Source organism: Centropristis striata, chromosome 13 (assembly GCF_030273125.1).
Source record: "Centropristis striata isolate RG_2023a ecotype Rhode Island chromosome 13, C.striata_1.0, whole genome shotgun sequence".
Classification (NCBI taxonomy): domain Eukaryota; kingdom Metazoa; phylum Chordata; class Actinopteri; order Perciformes; family Serranidae; genus Centropristis; species Centropristis striata.
The window spans coordinates 3,231,521-3,251,968 of NC_081529.1; the positions used below are offsets into that span (position 1 = coordinate 3,231,521).

Here is a 20,448-nt window from a genome sequence, read left to right on the forward strand (position 1 = left end):
GAGAAAAATGGTAGTCGTTTGTACAGTAACTGCAAAAAGCCCTAGAGAAACAAAGCAAGAGTACAGTAACATCCATTACTGTATTCTTGTTATGTTTTACCTAACAAAAAAATAACCGTGTTGCTGCGCAGTGAAGTTACTGTTTCCATGGTGAACACACACAGCTGATTTCGCGGCATCCTCACGAAAGATTATTTTGTTTATTGTTTGTTTTATTTTGGAGAATCTACTGCCTTTTTCCTTGGTATGGTGCCACGTTTTTGGTAAGTAATACAAAGCAAGAATACAGTAACTGCAAAACACGGTTAAAATATAAAATTAAATATGAGGATGATATGTACAAAGAATAAGCTAATATAAAGTAACAAAACAGCCACATGTCCAATAATCTACCTACAACTACTTAGGCTGGATTACAGGATTTAAAGTCATTTTTTCTCAGTTCTGCACTCTGCGTAGTTACTGCCTTTTTGCTTTGTATGGCAGAATACCTGCAGCATGTTTAAGGGCAGCTGTTAGTTCAGGTAATAGGAAATCATCCAAATAATTAAGTTTTTTTTCCCCACAGCAACGGATGTAAAGGCTGCTTAATGTATCTGCAGTGTGACTCACGGATGTGAGTGGGAGAGTGGGCAAGCTGCATTCAGGTGTACTTTGAATTGTGAATGTGCTGCATGTATATACTTCATATAACACATTAATGCAACCACAGTATTAACAAAAACATAATAATCCAGATCAGTGCACCTCTATATTTTCATAAAATAGACTCCAAAATACAGAATCAACATGAGCTGAGCCTCTCTAATAATAAAACACTTGTTTTAGTGCAACATACTAGAGAATAAACAGGGTAACTGCTGCCACACAGTGGCTCATTAACCTCAGCACATCCTGTCACTCCCACCCCTTTCCTCCAGAAGCCACACACACACACACACACACACACACACACACACACACACACACACACACACACACACACACACACACACACACACACACACACACACACACACACACACACACACACACACACACACACATTCTTGTACTTTTATCTTTGTGAGGACCCTCATTGGACCAGTGAATTCCCTTGCAAAGTTATAATAGTTTTGTAATTTTCATTAATTTTAGTTTTAATTTCGTTGTGAATTTTTGTTTGCAAATCCAGTTAGTTTTAGTTTAGTATTTATTTTTTGAAATGGTTTAGTTTTAGTTTAGTTTTTATTAGATTTAATTTTTTGTAATGGGGTATTTGCTGGGTTGGAGATTAAAAGAGGTCACAGCAAATTTTGCCTTTATTTCCTTTGTCTTATCCATTTTCATTATGTATGAAAAAAGTTGATGAAGACGAAAATGAAGGACATTTTCACTATAATTTTAGTTAGTTTTGTAACCACACAATACAGTTTCAGTTAAGTATCATTATCATGTAACCTTTAACCCTTAAAACAAAGTCTGAAATCTCAAAAAAAGCCTTTAAAGAAGTGAGGACCCGCCGAAATGTCCTCACTTTGCAAAAATGTCCTCACTCTGTTGGTTAAAAACGTTTTCCGGTCCTCACAATGTAGGGAGTACAAGAACAAACACACACACACACACACACACACACACACACACACACACACACACAGACGAGACGGACCTCAAAAAAACAACACAACATACATTACAAAATATACCTTTTTATATATAATATGATAACAAAGCACTTTTTCATGGCACTTTGTGATCACCGTGACACCTTCGAAGAGGGACAAATGTGACATTAAGCAAGTTGGACAAGCAAACATTCATAATGAACATTGTACAAAGAAACAAGTTACACGATGCGGTGACCAAATACAGCTTCGGTACAACAACATCCATCATTAAAGGAGACACAACAGTGTTTGGGAGTGAGCATGTCTGCGTGTGTGTGAATCGTAAAAGGCAAATAGCATGCTGAGGAATCTCAAACCAAAGGCGTGGAAAAAAAAAAAAAAGGATAATAATCTCTTTGTATGAAGCCTGATGGGACAGCGGGATGATCCTGCAGCACATTTACATGTACAGTACTTTGAATGAAGTTTCACTGGCCCTGAATTGAATGTACAGACAGACACACAGTGGGCGAGCGCCCTCAAAAAGTTGGCTTTATTCTATCTAACAGCAGTACAGATGTGAACAGACGGGATCATTTTAGCTACAATCTGACTGTGAGACTGAAGTCCACTTCTCAAACACACTGATTTATCAAAGAATAATGATGAAGACTGTAAGGCCAAAAGGGGTTCAGTTCACAGCCTGGTAAAACAGGGATGGAAACAAACTCAGAGCTGCAGGGAAAAATGCTATATCCACACCAACAGCCGTATTGATGGTTTGTATAAAAACTGCCATTTATCAAGTTGGTCGAGCCTGTAAACTGCAGGATGAAAAAGGCGACAGTTCTGAAAATATGGCCAACATTTGCTTTCTGTGTTGCTGCTGCTGCCGTACCAAGGAATCTGAAAATTAAGTGTTTTAAGCCTGTATTCTTTCTAATGACCAGCAGGGGGCGACTACACTGGCTGCAAAAAGACTGGCTTTTTTTTTTTTACCTTAATAAACATTTTCCTATTGAGTTGATGGTCTCTATTGCTAGTTTCAAGGCTTCTTGAGTGCAGCATGGTGTTTCCTTTGTAAGTCACAAGATGTGTTTGAGGGTTTTGCTACCTTGTGAAGGCAACATGGTCTCACAGGAATCCGTGAAATAGCCACGGATTTCGCTTAACTCAAAATCCGTGGAATAGCCACGGAATCACTCAAATTTCCGTGAAACTGACACGGATTTCGCTACAATGCAAGTTAATGACAGTCATATCCCGTGGCTATTGGTTTGTTCCAAGTCACGTGACTTTCAAGGTCCCAGCAGTCAGAACAAAAAACATGGCGGACAGTTCTCTCATTTTTAGTGAAAAATCAATATTTTGACTTCATTTCTGCATAAAAATGGATTTTGATCACATTTCTAGCGAGAAATATATGTTTTATTTTCTAAATCTTCACTCAGTGAATGTACATAATCACTTTGTGGTGAAGATCTCGCCAGAAAAATTTGACTGTCATTAACTTGCATTGTAGCGAAATCCGTGTCAGTTTCACGGAAATTTGAGCGATTCCGTGGCTATTCCACGGATTTTGAGTTAAGCGAAATCCGTGGCTATTTCACGGATTTCTGTGAGATCATGTTATGTGAAGGCTTGGCAAAATTAGCATCTTAATAAATAGCATAGCTAAGGTGAAATACAGATGGCTTTTTTTTTACTAGGATGTCGAAGGCATGACCCGTCCCACTCTCCTTCTGATTGGCTTGCCCTGATATTCTTACTCGAATCTGAACCTGTCTCACTCCTCGTGCCTAAACCTAACCAACCAAACCAACAAATGCAACAAGTACTAGCCAATCAGAGACATAGCAGGATGGGTCATGCCTTCACCATACTAGAAAAACATGTTTCTGCATTAGTTAGCGTTAGCTCTATGTCAAATATGGTCACTTCTGACTCAATTTAATTAATCATTTTTCAAATCACATATATTTTGGGGGCATATGTTGTTAATACAGGCAATTGGATTTGAAAGTTTGGTTCAGGTGAATTGTCCCAGCCTCCCCTAACCTAACAAGAAATAGGCAAGAATCCAAGGTCTATTACATTTGTTGCTCCACACTTCCTATAGCCATTGAAGGGGGTTCAAGCAAAAATTTGAGGTTGAAGTTCTCCTTTAAGTGCAATGTGTCTGCAGACACCCCTCCACCCAAATAACAAAACACTCCTCAGAACTACATGAATCAGAAAGGTTCCATATATACATATTTTTTAATCCAAAATTATCAATTTTTGAGTTTGCAGCTCTGCAGCTTGCTGTTTGTCCCTGCAGATGGATATAGCATTTCAGATTGTAACTCCTGACTTGTAGTTTGATACAACTGTCACCACAAAGACCACAAACATTTCTACATTTCAAACATTTCTGACATAAAAGAGATTTAAATTCACATTTCAGATAAGGGATGGCAGCCAATCCAGATTCACTTTCCATTCAAGCTAAAAGCTCAGTGGAGAAGACAGTAGCAGTCGTCCGCTTCTCGTGTTTGGTGCTTGGATTGGCTTTTTTATAAGAGAGCAGACTTTTTCCTTTACCTCCTTCCCACTCCCTCCCTCCCTCTCTCCCTCCCTCTCTTTCTCTGTGTGTGTGTCTCTCTCTGTCTGGTAATCAGCGTCAGCTACATGAGACCGCAGCAGCCAGACTTGTGCTTCTGAGACTCGATGTAGTCGTGTATCTGGAACTTGGGCTCATTCTGCTGCTGTGTCGCTCTGTGCTTCAGCTCCCTGATGGAAAAGAGATGCAGGAAGTTAGACACGGAGGGGGTGGATGAGTGGGATGGAGCACAGACAGGGTGAGCAAATCAAGAAAATGAGAAAGGAAGAGAAATAAAAAGAGCAAGCGAGTGAGCGAGGGAGAGAAACATCTATCTGTACCGAGATTTAATCAAAATGCCTCTGGCATGAATCATTTAATCTAACTTGCACTTAAAATACACAAGATAGCAAATCACCCACATCACTATCTTCCACAGCTCTGGGAACAAGCTGCACAACAAGTCATTTTTAGACTTTTTTTAGACTGTGTTAATGTGTTTTAGTGTTTTTGGTCATTTAATGTCTTTTTTGGTCATTTTGTGTATTTTTTGGTAATTTTGTGTCTTTTTTTTTGTCATTTTGTGTCTTTTTTAGTAATTGTGTGTCTTTTTTGTGTCTTTTTTTGGTCATTTTGTCTTTTTTGGTCAATTTGTGTCTTTTTTTGGTCATTTTGTTTCCATTTTTTGGTCATATTGTGTCTTTTTTTGTAATTTTGTGACTTTTCTTGCTCATTTTGTGTCTTTTTTGGTCATTTTGTGGTCAATTTGTGTCTTTTTGGGTATTTTTGTGTCTTTTTTTGGTCATTTTGTGTCTTTTTTAGGTCATTTTGTGTCTTTTTTTGGTCATTTTTGTATCTTTTCTGGTCATTTTGTGTCTTTTTTGCTCATTTTGTGTCTTTTTTGCTCATTTTGTGGTCAATTTGTGTCTTTTTTGCTCATTTTGTTTCCTTTTTTTGCTCATTTTGTTCCTTTTTTTGGGTGATCTGAACTGTGTGTGTGAGATTCTGTTCAGTGAGTGGGGGTCGTGGACAACATGCATGTTTTAGACTTTTTTTAGACTCGCAATCTTTTCATATTTCCTGCTTTTCTATAGTAAAGGTGTGTGCACAAGGACGTCAGAGATCATCAGGGAGCCTCAAACATGCAAATCCCATTAAAACAAGTCAACAGAAACAAACAGCAAGCAAACTATTAGAATGTGTTGATTGCAGGAATCAGAGGAAGAATTGTAAGCAAGTCAAAGAAAGGTATAAAAATACACCAGAGAAGAAGACACCTGCTGTTTGCATGAAGCAGATTAACATACAAACCTTTTATGTGGAACCTCAGTGTTTACTACTTTAGAAACATGACCCAAACTGAACTGGGAAAGAATTTCAAACTGGCTTTTATACTATTCTACTACATGCAGAGAAAGGTGCACTCTTTTAGTACAATTTATAGGAACATTCATTTTCCCACTGCGGAGGACTATTTAAAGAAGATGTACCCTCTGAAGCATAAAATCTTTGATTCAGGATCACTTGTAGACAACTTTGGAAATGAGAAAAGTGCAGATAACTCCTCTGTATGGTCCCCAAGTGTATTGTTTTATTTCTCTCTCTCGTTTTTTCCTGTTAATTTTCTCTATTCTTAGTCGTTTTTTCTCATTTAGGTGGGTGGTGAGGTCAAAGAAAGGTCTTCTCCTCAGACTTTAAGTTAAAATTGTGGCTTATCAACACCGACAGCTACCAACACTAAAAGATAAGCCTGCTGTGTTGTTTTGATGTTATGATAAAATGTTATGTTGTGATGTTGTATTTTTTCTTAATCGTATCGTAAGTGTTTGTATATGTATTTTGTATATTGTACGTATTTTTTATTTATTTTATTTTATTTTATTTTACAGATGAAAACTAGCCTTCTGGCTAACTCTGGCTTTTTTAACCATGTATAATCATGTGTTTTATGAAATTGCACTGTCCCCTTTTAAATAAACTAATAATGAGACTTTCCACCTGTCGCTTCTCTTCTGCATCTTGTAATGAAAACATGAACAAAAGCTGCTGTGCGGCCTTGAATTAGAGCTCTGAATAAAGACACACGACCGATTATTTAGTCGTGTCTCGGAAACTAAAACTCATATAACATCCTGCACTCTTCCAAAAGCCTCCTCACCAGATTTCAGAACCTGGCTGCAGGGATTTGCTCCCATTCAGCCACAGAAGTGTTATAGAAAGGTTGGGTGCTGATGTTGTGCGATAATATCTGACTCAAATCAGCGATCCAGTTCATCCTAAAGGCGTTTGATGGGATTGAGGTCAGGGCTCTGCGTAAGCCAGACAAGTTCATCCACACTTAACTTTAACCCATTGACGCCTAAAACTGCCTGTAAAACCTCTGGGCGATTTTAAAATAATCCCCTAAAACCTGAAGTTTTTTCTGGAAATTCAACAGAAGTGTCAACACTTCTACTAAATAATAGATTTTTCAGCCTCTGTAGCAGATAGAAATGAAATTCACCGCTGCTTTCCAGGCTTCAATGGGTTAAAAAAGTAATTTATGGGCCTCGCTTTGTGCAGGAGGGCATGATGACGCAGATGAGGGTGCCACAAAGCTGAAAATATCATTGTTGTATTGTATTGTATTGGGCAGCATTAAGCATATAGGCAAAATTACAGTAAGAAGTATGAGACATATTGGCAAAATTAGCATCTGATGATAAACCTCTTAAGGCTGTTCATTTAGTGTGTATGTGTGTGGTACCCTTACAGCCCAGATGAACTTACCAACCACTTTATAGATTCCCAATGCATGTTCTGAATATATAACAACTGTCAATATTTAGGTTGCCTAATACAGCTATTCTCAACCTTGGGGTCGGGACCCCAATAGGGGTCGCAAGATGATTTCTGGGGGTCTCCAAATCATTTTGGAAGTCAGCTCTGTCTCCACTGTGTTAATGTGTTCATGTGTTAATGTGTTTTAGTCTTTTTGGTCATTTAATGTCTTTTTTCAGTCATTTTGTGTCTTTTTTAGTAATCGTGTGTCTTTTTTTGGTCATTTTGTGTCTTTTTTGGTCAATTTGTGTCTTTTTGTAATTGTGTGTCTTTTCTGGTCATTTTGTGTCTTTTTTGCTCATTTTGTGGTCAATTTGTGTCTTTTTTGGTCAAATTGTGTCTTTTTTTGGTAATTTTGTTTCCTTTTTTTGGTCATTTTGTGTCTTTTTTGTAATTTTGTGTCTTTTTTGGTCATTTTGTGTCTTTTCTGGTCATTTTGTGTCTTTTTTGCTCATTTTGTGTCTTTTTTTGCTCAATTTTTTTCCTTTTTTTGGTCATTTTGTTTCTTTTTTGGGTGATCTGAACTGTGTATGTGAGATTGTGTTCAGTGAGTGGGGGCCGCGGACAACATGCATGTTAAATTGGTTGTTGCAACTTAAAAAGGTTGAGAACTACTGCTTTAATCAACCACTGTTGAAATAACAGCTACTGTTGCTTTGATGTGAACGCATAAGACCTAATAGAAATGTTCTGTAGAGCTGATGAGAACTGCAGAATCAGGTGGAAATTCTCTCAGCTACACTTTTTACTTTACACTTTCATCCACTAAATATTTATTAGAGCCACTTTAAGACTTACTTTGCAATAGCAAGAAAGGCGAGCTCCACGTTGACTCCTGTCTTTGCACTGGTCTCCATAAAAGGTACGCCATATTCCTGCGATGGAAAAACATTTGAAGGGTAAGTGGAGTGTCTGTTGTTTACACATTTACTCAAGTACTGTACTTAATAATTTTGAGGTACTTGTACTTTACTTGAGTATTTCCATTTTATGTAACTTTATACTTCTACTTCACTACATTTAGAGGCAAATATTGTACTTTTCACTCCACTTTATTTAGCTGACAGCTTTAGTTACTTTTCAGGTCAAGATTTAACATAAACAAACATGATTAATTAAAAGTGTTTTTTTTAAATTAAATCTTATAAGAGTATATTAAGTAGTTAAAATGAGCCATGTCTTTACAAAATTAAAGCACTTGCATAAATGCATCAATACAAATAGCCTAATGTAATAATATATGTGGAATATATATTAAACAATCTGAGTGGGTCCATTCTGCATAACGAGAACTTTTACTTTTGACACTTTAACCCATAAGAACCCACGGTGACACGGGTGTCACAAACATTTTAAATGTTCTAGTAATGTTCATGTATGTTTTCTCAAGTACATAAGTGTGTTTTTTAGTGTTCTACAGCTACAGTAGCTTGTTGAGAAGCCGTCCAATTAGGCAGTGTTATTTATATTTATTTATTCTCGATTTCTTATTATTTTGTTACTTAAAAACAAATCTGAAATGGAATTTGTTGTCTAACAGCACTATTAAAGTCACAACTTTGATATATGTGGTGGAGATGCAAAGAAAAAGGCTAATTTGTGTTTCTGTAAGCAGAAAAGGTGTCTAGTTTATTCATTTAAAAATAAGATATATCATAAGGTCCACTTGGTCTATGGTATATCCCCCATAATGTTCCTTTTTAAGGACTACTGGCTCTGGGTTCTTATGGGTTAAGTACATTTTGATGCTGATCCTTTTGTACTTTTACTTCAGTAAGTTCTGAATGCAGGACTTTTAGCTAACTAAAGCAGCAACATAACATTAAACTGCTCTAAAAAAAAAAAGCCAAACTGCAGAAATTATATATTTAGTCCAAATGTAGAATCTGGGTTGTTTTAACATGACATTTAACATTAAAACTGTATTCAAAACAGTTTAATAAAGCAACCAAACAACCAAAGCAAGAGAGACAAATTTAGCTAGTTCACATTGGTCAGCTGTTAGCCACAGCTAGCTGCTAAAGCTTTGTTTACTAATTTTCAACTCCTATTGTTTATATTTTTATGCCATTTTACTGCATGAAATGCGCTCTATAAATAAAGTTGAATTGAATTGAATTGAATTATCTTAACTTTTACTTGTAGTGGAGTAATTTCACAGTATTAGTATTAGAACTTTTACTTAAGTAAGAGATCTAAATACTTTTCCCACCACTGGTCATACATTACCTTTGCCAGCTTCTCTCCTTCCTCTGTCTTCACCACCCTCTCTGCAGCCATGTCTGACTGTAAAACAGCAACAGGAAGAGCAAACAAGTCACCACAGTGGAGGTGAAAGGTCAACGTTTCACCACGCCATTAGCTACAGTGATGCACCATCTTGTCGAGCCGCACGTCCTCTTATCTGCCGCCAGCTGCTGAGCCAGAGCTCCTTCAGACTGATGAGATGTCAGAAACTCCACCTCTAGCACAGACTGATGCCGGCAGTCCTGCTGCTCTCACAGCAAATGATCTGAGCTGCTGCTGTGTGACATCTCTGACCCTGGAGAGGGCTGAGTCCTCTCTGAGCCACCAGAGGGAGCTTACAAATATATCAGCAACGACTGCTGGTTGCAATGAGACATTTAATGTCTTTTCAGCACCGGCAGCATTGTGGGAGGAAATGGTTTCATGCAAGGGAAGCTTGGAGCGAGCGATAAGTCATCTTAGAGCAAGGTTCCCAGTCACAACGATCAGATAACATTTGGTGAGGGCGGAAAAATTAACATGATTCTGTAAGTAACTTTATTTTCCCCGCCGGGAAATTCTTCTCACAGATGAAAGCATAAATCAATGTAGACACAAACACAATTAAGACTGGCTGCGTTTCAGTTGTAAATAATAAGAGAGAGTTGGCGTTCATGCATGTGCGGCACAGCGGAGACATTTTCAGGCTTTTAAGCAATCGCATATCCGTCTGAGTGTGATAAAAGTGTGTTAGAATTGTGCTAAGAGACCAGTTATCCTCCTGATCTTTTTTATGTAGCACAAAAAAGGAAGCTTTCCTCACCTTGTTGCCGAGCAACATGATGACCACGTCCTTCTGGGCATACTCATGTATTTCAGTCAGCCAAGCCTTTGAAAGTATAAAAGACAGACAGATACAGGAGGGGGAGATTGGTCCATAAACAAAACAAATACCACCACTTAAAGTCTGCATTTTCACTCTCCTCCTCAGCTGAGTATTATTACCATCCTCCAATCAATCATGGTGAGACCCAGTCACTCTTATCCTTGAACACTTTTATTGCTTTTCATTAGTGAAACTGGGAACTGTGTAGCGGAGCGAAAGATAACATCATGTCATTTCCAAAGAGAGCGGTGAGAAAATGTTGGTGTTCCTCAGAGTACTTTGCACGTAAACAGTCAGAGTGAAGCGTTCAGCATGAGAGGGTTGAGGAAGTGAAAATGAAGAGAGAGAGAGAAAAAAGGAGTGGGAGGGAAAGTAATTTGATACAGTCTTACCCTGATATTGTCAAACGACAGCTTGCTGGTGATATCGTAAAGCAGAAGTAACGCTGTAAAAGGAAACAGAACACCTTTATTGTTATCTGCAAAATCACTTATGCAACACACACATCAACACCTACACACACTTTCTATACACACTAATAAAAAGTACACATCTCAGCCAGGTTGCTCCCGTGCCTACACCGCCCATTCCCACACACAAACACAAGCATGAGGAAATGAAATTTAAAAAAGCAAAGGTCACCCTGGGCATCTCTGTAGTAGGCGTGCGTTACGCTTCGGAATCTCTCTTGGCCAGCTGTATCCCAGATCTGTGTAACAAACCACATAATTACACAGCAGTAAACGTGGGAAAACTGAACATCCTGAACAAGCCCCGCAGAAAATCCCCCACAGCCAATGACTAAAGCAGCAACATAACATTAAACTGCTCTAAAAAAAAAGCCAAACTGCAGAAATTATAGGCTATATTTAGTCCAAATGTAGAATCTGGGTTGTTTTAACATTACATTTAACATTAAAACTGTATTCAAAACAGTTTAATAAAGCAACCAAACAGTCAAAGCAAGAGAGACAAATTAAGTTCACATTGGTCAGCTGTTAGCCACAGCTAGCTGCTAAAGCTATGTTTACTAATTTTCAACTCCTATTGTTTATATTTTTATGCCATTTTACTGTATTAAAAAAACAGCTGAAACCCCAAAAGTTAAAGCCAGAGAGCTAAATGTAGCTTGCTCAAATGTAGGCTACTGGTCAGATAAATGGGCTAAAGCTAGCTGCTAAAGCTATGATTACTAATTTTCAACTCCTATTGTTTACATTTTTATGCCATTTTACTGTATTAAAAAAAAACAGCTAAAACCCCAAAAGTTAAAGCCAGAGAGCTAAATTTAGCTTGCTCAAATGTACTGGTCAGATAAATGGGCTACAGTTAGCTGCTAAAGCTTTGTTTACTAATTTTCAACTCGTATTGTTTATATTTTTATGTTATTTTACTGTATTAAAAAAACAGCTAAAACCCCAAAAGTAAAAGCCAGAGAGCTAAATTTAGCTTGCTCAAATTTACTGGTCAGATAAATGGGCTACCGCTAGCTGCTAAAGCTATGTTTAGTCATTTGTACCCCCTAGCTGTTTGGATTGTTTAAAGCCATATAACTGTAAAAAATTATAAAATTAAAAGGACAGAGCCAACCTTTGCTAGTTCAAGCTGGCCAGATAAGTTAGCCACAGCTAGCCGCTAAAGCTAAATTTACTTCTGTAGGTGTTTCCTTATGAATAACATCCTAGTGATCTATTATAAATCTATCGCTACCCCATATAAAGAGGGTAGAAGTTACATTTGAACATAGAAAATAAAAGCGTCTAAACTAGAAGGTAAGCTCAGTAGCTTAGCACCTTATCCAAATGACTATATATGAATATATATTGACTCAAAATTTAGTCAACACCATTACTGACTTGCTGACATTTGTCTAGGAATCATATTTATGTGATATAATGGGATTTTTTTTTCATTTAAACAAAAAACCCAACTAATAACCAAACCAAACAGTCAAACTGCTCGCTGCTAAAGCTACATTTAGGCTACATTTCATTCATTTTAACCTAGCATCTGGGTAATTTAGTTTGTTATGCATAAATAAGGGCATAAATAATACATAAATAAGCAGCATTAGAGCGTTTGACTCTCGCGTTGCTCACGATTTGGTGTGGTTTAGCTTGGTCTAAATCACATATTTAAATGTTTTCATAACATATTATAAATGAATAACTGCATTATATTAAGGTATTTGATGTTATTAATGGAAGCTGAAATAACTAATTTTGTTTATTTTTCGAAAGGCAGGGTGCTGTTTTAAGGTTGTATCTAGCCTATATAACAATTGGTTTATTAAAATAAATAAATGACATTGGAGTATTACAGCTGATCAATCTGTTTCCAGTCAGCTTGAAGACGTTTCTCTCGACTTCAGCATCAGTCTTTCCTTTCTACAGTACAGACTCCTGGTGATAATCAAGTCTATTTTGGAATTAATAGCAAGATTTTATTATTTTCAAGGGCTGTGCAACAATTCAATTCTGAGGATTTACCCGAGCTAGCACAGGCATCTAATTTTGGCACCTCCCACTCAGTGTTGAATGAACAGGTTATGATGATAGACGGATGTTTGTCTTACATTAACAGCTTGATGCTGGCACATAACCCTGCACAGTCGCTCACATTACTACAATATAACAGTTTGGATTGGCAATGCAAACAATGACAGTCAAGTAAGTCTCAAGCATATTTATGTGAACTATTATTCTAAAATTACTTTTATAAATCATCTACCAAACGAGTCGATATATAGGTCGATAGCTGCTAGACAGATAAAGATTAGATTAGATTAGATTTTTTGGTAACACTTTACAATAACCATCATTTATAAATGGTAAACAGATAGTTTATTAATGTTTAATTATCATTTATAAACCGTATATAGGCCATTTAGAATGGTAAATAGAAAATGTATTAATGTTGAACTATAATTTAATGCCAAATAGAAGGTATATTAATGTAAGTTGATAGTTTCTTTACCATAAACAAACAATTACATTATAATTCTTAGTTTATTAATAGTTTTGCACTCATTATAACATTTTTAACACCATATTAAGTATGTAAATGATTTCAAAATTATTCTTATACCTTTAAGAAATTGTTTGAAAACATTTAAAAAATAAATATGTATAGAATTTTGTAAATGATTAATAATTGGTCTATAAACCATCTATAAACATCACTTAGATGGTTATTGTAAAGTGTTACCGATTTTTTATTTGTCATTGCACAGAAATACAACGAAATTCAATGCACTCGGGTACTGGACTCATAAAAAAAGCATAATAAATAGTAAATAACAAGATACATTCTTATCATCTCATCTCAATATATAGTAAATAGAAAAGATACATTCTCATTCTCTCAGCACTTAGTATATTCATGTCATTCATTCACTGTACCACCATAAAATAATTTGTCATATGGTCAGCTGACTGAGGAAAAAAATGTCAGGAGAAAAAGTCCATGCTCTCACCTGCAGTTTGACTTTGAAGTTGTCGACATCCACCACTTTATTCTGCAGATATGAGAAGAGCCGTGAGAGTCTGACAATGGACCATATGCTCTAAAGACTGGAGTGCTGTGAAAACTGTACAGAAATGAATGACGAACATCGCGGCGGGCTAAAAAAAGCTAAGCAACTCAGCATGTGGTAAAAGAAACAAGACAACTAAAAGTGGCTTTGAATGCTGGCAGAGAAAGTAATTTGCAACACCCACGCAACAACAAGGTCCTGAGATTAGACTTAATTACACAACAGTGAGAAAGAGGATTGGCAGCATAACAACTGACTCCCCCGTTAATTCCCTGCAGCCCCGTAGGGGTGCCCTCTGATTTCCTGTAGAGAAAAGATTGTCTTTAAATAGTCAACGTTAAAAAGCAGCTAAATGTTGTGACCGATGATTGTGAAGTGGAAATGCAGGTTATTAATCCAGCATGCAGTAGATTTAACATGCAACAACAAAAACACAGGTTCTACTCTACCACACTCTGTTTTTAATGTAAGCATGCACTGTAACAAATTTCTGTAAGAAAACAGCCAAATTGTGACAGTAACATACTGTTTTCCATTAAAAAGGTATTATACTGTAGAAAACAATGCATTCTGGGCAATATTTGTAGGTAGCTTGCCGTTTCCCATAAAATATATGATATATATATATCTATGATATATTTTCTAAGTCTCTTCTTGTCCACATTTTTAATGGCTGTATTTTATTTAACTAACTCATTCAGTATATGGTTTATTAAAATTACTGAGGTTACAGTGAAGACAGCGCTTAATTCGTAGTAATTGGCTTTCAGACAGTAATGTGCTCTATTTTCAAAAAATGACTGAATTGTATACTGCAACAATATTGCAACTAGCTTCAGCACCATACTGTGTTTTAGTCTACTGAAAAAATCAATGAAATGCAGGATTTTACTGTAATTCAGTGTGCGGTTTTATCACAGTAATATACTGTAAAGTAGATTACAGTAAAGGAACTGTAAAATTAACAGTAACAACAACCCTGCTGCCAGTATTTTACTGTTAATTTACAAGACAATTGTTTACAGTGTGACCTGCAGCAGGTCACAACCGTATTACAGTCTTGCACAGCTAAAACCACAAAACAGAGATGGAGGAAGTGTTGACTAGCTGCAGCACTTCCTCAACCACTTCGTCACGTTGTATAAGTGACAGGTCATCACAAACTGCCTTTCCTGTGAACGCACAAAAGCGCAAACATGCACCCAGAAGAACTGCAGACAGAGCTGCAGGCAGTGACAGAAACCTCTGCAGCGTGTGCAAACCTAAAGCTGCCACCTGCTGAATCCTTTGCCTTGTGCCTTGGCAGAATGGACATGGTTCAACCCCTGCATTAGTTGCCATGGGTTTCCATTTTTTCCCTCAATTATGACGTGAGAGGAGCCTGCATGCTGAGTAACTGCTACAAGGAAGCATGCCTAAAATAGACCGGCCATGTTACAAGCTGCCACAACAGCCTGCCTGCCTATCCATGCACAGAGGACGACCTCAGCATATTGACTCCCTCTCAGATGAGTCTGTTTCTAAGCAGCTTTGCCCTTTTTTTCACAAACACAAGCAAGATAATGGTAATTGCTTACATTAAAAGGCATTCTTCTGAATGAATAGTGGATCACGTTTTTCCCCAATGAATGAATGAATGCAAGTGTTGCTTTTTTAATGCATTTTATGAATGGGCACTGGCCACAGGACTTGTTGCTTTTGCTTGAGTGGTGGTGAGATGAAATGCTCATGCTTCTAGAGTAGACAATGTCCATATAGCTCTATCTGTCTGACATCCATTATGCTCTCTAATGTCTACACGGCCATCCAAAGAAGACAATACATCACTCCGGCTAATGCAACACAATTTCCTCCTTAAACCACCGCTACTTGACGTGCCATTAGTGTGAGTGTTTTGCCATGATTGGAGGTCGAAGCCCTCACTCCGAAAAGCCTTTTCTTATGTTCATCCCAGCAGAGGAAGATTTACAGTAGAAATGTGCTCCAAATTCAGTGACAGTCACTGTGTGGGTCTGTGTGTGTGTGCATGAGGTGTGTGTGACTAGGTAGGAGCTCGTCTGTCAGCAGTGTGACTCCTCGAGGACCGAGTTGAGCTGCAGCCAATCTTTCCAGGAGAGACAGAGACGTGGGCAGGAATCTGCCAAGATATTTATGAAGCCGCCCGCAGAGCCTCGCAGCACAAGTGGTCTGTGAACTTGACTGATTGGTGAGAGAATTTGTACATTTGGTGCTATCATCGCAGAATGACGAAGTGTTCGATGCAGAAATAAGGTGATAATTGGTCCGCAGTCGCTCTAACAAGTGGATCCCTTGTTGCTTTGTAAATATCATTAGGTTTGTTTCTCAGATGGTAAATATTTCCTCGTAATAGTAACAGGAAGATAACACAAACACAGAAATAATGAACAGTATAATGAGACATCCTGTGGGACTGATCAGCAGCATCTCTCTCACCCTAAAGTCTATTCCGACGGTGGCTATAAAGTTGCCTCCCAGAAATGCCCCGTCTTTAAAGCGCACCAAGGCGCACGTCTTCCCCACGGACGAGTCTCCCAGCAGCATCACCTAGAGCAAACCCACCACCAGAGAAGAGGGACAACAGGTTACAGCTGGGCAACAAAAACAGGACTGGCAGCTTAGACATGGGTGTAGGATAGGGCTGGGCGATAATTCAATATGATAATTTATCTTTTTTTCAATGAAATTGTATTGCGATTAAAACATATATCGAGATATCGTGATACACAATTAATTTGTCTAAAATGATAATAACAAGCTGTTGTACTGGGTGATACAGACCCTTAAAATGATATAAAGATGTCTATCGTGTACATATTTTTTCTATATTGTATCTATCTAAAAGACTTTGGTGAAGGTTAGGTAAAAATAACAGGTTTAGACTTAAAAAAAAACACAAATTCCAGATATAATTTCCAACAACGGAACACAAAAACCAACCTGGTCTCACAGAAATCCGTGAATAGCCATGGAATCGCTCAAATTTCCGTGAAACTGACACGGATTTCGCTACAATGCAAGTTAATGACAGTCATATTTTTCTGGCGAGATCTTCACCACAAAGTGATTATGTACATTCACTGAGTGAATATTTAGAAAATAAAACATATATTTCTCGCTAGAAATGTGATCAAAATCAATTTTTATGCAGAAACAAAGTCAAAATATTAATTTTTTCACTAAAAATGAGAGAACTGTCCGCCATGTTTTTTGTTCTGACCGCTGGAACCTTGAAAGTCACGTGACTTGGAACAAACCAATAGGAAAAAATATCCATGGAATAGCCACGGGATATGACATTATCATTAACATTATGTCATTAACTTGCATTGTAGCGAAATCCGTGTCAGTTTCACAGAAATTTGAGCGATTCCATGAATATTCCACGGATTTCTGTGAGACCAGGTTCACAAAAACACTATTTCTGAACAGAAATTCGAATAACAACACGTTTGGTCCGACCCACCTAACGGTACACCTGCTTTTAACATTATATTGCTGCATTGCTGGACAAAAAACAAAAAGACGCTGCACCCCAAGATTTATTGCTGGCGACTGGGCTGCGAAAAAAACCAGGAGAAGGGTCTAACTCAAGCTACATGACAACTTCTCATTTTAATACAAACAACGATCTTTTCTGAAACTTATTCGAGTCGTTTTGATCCCTAAACCTGACAAAATATGACAGTTTACTTGAACTGCATTACAGCAATATTTACGCCACATGGACAACACTTTGCATTAGAGGCACTGTATATAAAAATATACTTTGAGTATATAAAATAGCCAAGTTATTTATTGAATGACAAGAAAACATAAATATACAGTATATAAGGTATTATCCATATCGCCCAGCCCTATAGTAGAATAAGAATTACAATCCTCCCGAAAGAGGAAATGAAAACTGAGGAAGATGTTGCAAAAATGATTTGGTGGTTTGAAAAATATTTCCCAACTGAGTTCCAACGAATTTCGAGTCAGATGATGATGTTGTGCAACATCTGATTCTTGTCAGATTTCAGTGCAACAACAACAACACAGGGTTGTGATTCTACTGTGTGTGTCTGAGCTGCCACTAACATGTGACACTCCGCTACCAGAGGAACAGGACTCAAGATGTTTGGAGCCAACTCTGTAATTTAAAGCCTCATCATTTCTCAGTGTGCATCCAAAACTAATCAATATGATTACAACAACAGGGTGTGTAATTATACAATCCATCCAGCACAGTTATGCACAGTGAGTCATAGCTGCATTAACACACAGTGTTCAGAAAGCAACGCAATTAAACTTGAATTTAACTTCTGTCTGTCTTTTGTCTGTGTGTCTTAACAATTACAGGTGTGCCTATGCAGCTTTTATACAGGGAGGGAGCAACAAGTACACCCTCAGCTAATATTTACCCGTCAGTAAGGGCGGACAAAGCAACCTCTGGAGACTTCTTACTAATTCTAATCAAAGCATCAGGTCGATGTCTTGCTGTCTGCTGTGTACAAACAGTGAACATGGCCTGTTTAACAAGCAGAATGCATAAATCCAGACTAATAATAAACTGATATTAATGCTTTTCACTCATTATCCAGATGTGGAGATGTTGTTGCTGCACCCAGTTGTTTCAAACCTCCAGTACATTTAAAGACACCTGTTCCACCATGAAAAGAAATAAAAATCAACACACAAGACACAAGACAAGACGGAAATACACACCTTGAAGGCAATATCATAATACTCGTTAATAGAAGCGCATCTCTCCAACACATATTTTGACGTTCCGTTTTTAGCCTGCTTGTCCGTCAACGATGTCTTTCTTGTGGACATCGCAATGTCAAGAAAAGAGCGCAGGCGGAGAAAGCCAAAGCACAGTTATCTCCCGAGATGTGTCCAAGAAAGACGCGCACGGTTGTCTTGCGAGATCTCCAGCCAGCTCAGTCCCGGTCTCCGCCAGCCTCCAGCAGCCCCTCTGCTCGCATTACTGCGTGTGGCCACAGAATGATCACCAGGCGCTTCTCGATGAGAGAGACAAAAAGATCACACCTTGAATGTGTCAAAAGACGGAAGCGACGGGTCAAAACTTGAAGAACAACACGACGCTTCTTCTTCTTCTTCGTCTACATCCACCAGTCAAGAAAGAAAGAAAGCGATGATGACAAACAGGCGGAAACATTTCTCTGCATCCTCCTGGCGTGGGCAGATGGTTAACTGAGCATGTGAGGACGTCACCGGTAAACAACACTGTGGTTTCTTATGAGTGAAAACATCAGTCTGTCTGTCTGTCTCTCGCCTTGACATTGTGCCCGGTAACAGCTGCGGGGGGGTCAAACGCGCGCGCGGACGGCTGACTCATCCGCCACAGGTGGTGCTCGATCATTGAGAGGGTCGGAGAGGAGAGAAGAGACCCGGGGAGGTGGGGAAAACATCAGCTGTCATCTATTAGTTTAAATGTTATGGTATTTGTTTATGTAAAGCATTATTTCCCTCCCTTACGATGGATAAACTGGTGCGTAAAATGGCGCACAAACCTCACCAAAAAGATGCTTCCTTTAAGAATATCTCAGAAAAATGCTTATATTATCATAAAGTAGTTCATTTTCTTTGTTATTACTCTAACTTCTTACTTAGCATATTTTTCGTCTTCATTATAGCACGCAAACAGTCTCGTTTTGCCTGTGATTCTATAAATATCCCAGATCCCTTCATTTAATTAGCAAGTCTAAAATGGTTTCAGTGAAAAATTAATCTTTTCCCGCAGTGTTTGTCTCCCCCCAGTGTTCAAGTCAAGCCTCCGCTGCTCTGTGCACTGACAGGGACTAATGACACATGGTCAGAGATCACTTTTGTTATATAACTGACATGCAATCTCTTGTCTAAACATATGAAGTCATCAGTCTGTGTCGGGGGCCGCTGCAGGCAACATCTCACCCTCTGACATGAACATCAGGATGAAACATTCATGTGTACAGAACATGGAGCTGATTGGATGCTAGATTTAATTATAAATAGGATTCAAATAAGTTCGTGGATGTGCTGTGTATGCCTAGTTTCTTGGAACTCACTGCTTTATTATTTAGTTTATAATAAATAAATAAAGATATATGCACAGTGGCGGTTCTACACAGGGGCCTCCAGGGGCCCCTGCTGTGGCCCCTGTGTCCAATTAATAATAAAATGATCAATTTATAACAATGAACAATGGAACAATTCTAACCTTTTTTTTGTTCAAACAATATCTCATTGTACACAAAAGGAACCCAGAATGTTACATTGTATAATAGTTTAACTCTATGGAGTCTTATTGGGCTATTTTGTTCATTTTTTAATCCTTTTCATGTCTTTACGTGTCTTTTTTAGTAATTTGTGTCTTTTTGTGTCTTTTTTATTTATTTTGTGTCTTTTTTTGTTATTTTGTGTTTTTTTGTCATTGGTGTCATTTATGTGTCTTTTTTGTGTCTGTTTTAGTTATTTTGTGTCTTTTTATGGTCATTTTATGTCTTTTTTTGTCATTTTTATGTCTTCTGTGGGTTTTTTTTGTGGTTATTCTGTCTTCTCATTTTGTGTCTTTTTTGGTCATTTTGTGTCTTTTTCAAGGCATTCAAAGGTTTTGAATACTTAAATATCATCTTTGCCATTTTTCATCTGCTAATGTGCCCCTCTGATTAAACACTGGCCCCTCCTTGGCCCCCACAGTAAAATTGGTCTAGAACCGCCACTGTATATGCACCTAAAAAGGCTGCGGGGAGAAGATAAAGGTGCAATCAATGTTCCTAAAGTGTCTTTTATAAATGATGTTCCCATCCAT

The 20,448-nt window shown here is 37.9% G+C and overlaps 1 protein-coding gene across 1 annotated transcript; it reads right to left on the minus strand.

The window, feature by feature from the left end:
• Positions 1–2,122: 2,122 nt before the first annotated feature.
• Positions 2,123–18,894, minus strand: LOC131983515 (ras-related protein Rab-37-like). Its single transcript, XM_059348241.1, has 9 exons — positions 18,360–18,894; positions 16,089–16,199; positions 13,575–13,616; positions 10,742–10,808; positions 10,492–10,544; positions 10,037–10,102; positions 9,217–9,273; positions 7,786–7,862; positions 2,123–4,358 (listed from the first exon to the last, which is right to left on the minus strand). Exons 1-9 carry the CDS (start codon positions 18,468–18,470, stop codon positions 4,253–4,255), a joined length of 690 nt encoding a protein of 229 aa, XP_059204224.1. The 5' UTR covers positions 18,471–18,894; the 3' UTR covers positions 2,123–4,252.
• Positions 18,895–20,448: the final 1,554 nt, after the last annotated feature.

Excerpts from the sequence above, each read along its gene's own strand:
- LOC131983515 (XM_059348241.1), bottom strand. The coding sequence starts at position 18,470 with ATGTCCACAAGAAAGACATCGTTGACGGACAAGCAGGCTAAAAACGGA. Across the intron at positions 10,545-10,741 it reads CTACTACAGAGATGCCCAGG|CGTTACTTCTGCTTTACGAT; the intron begins GTGACCTTTGCT and ends TTCCTTTTACAG. Across the intron at positions 10,103-10,491 it reads TGTCGTTTGACAATATCAGG|GCTTGGCTGACTGAAATACA; the intron begins GTAAGACTGTAT and ends ATACTTTCAAAG.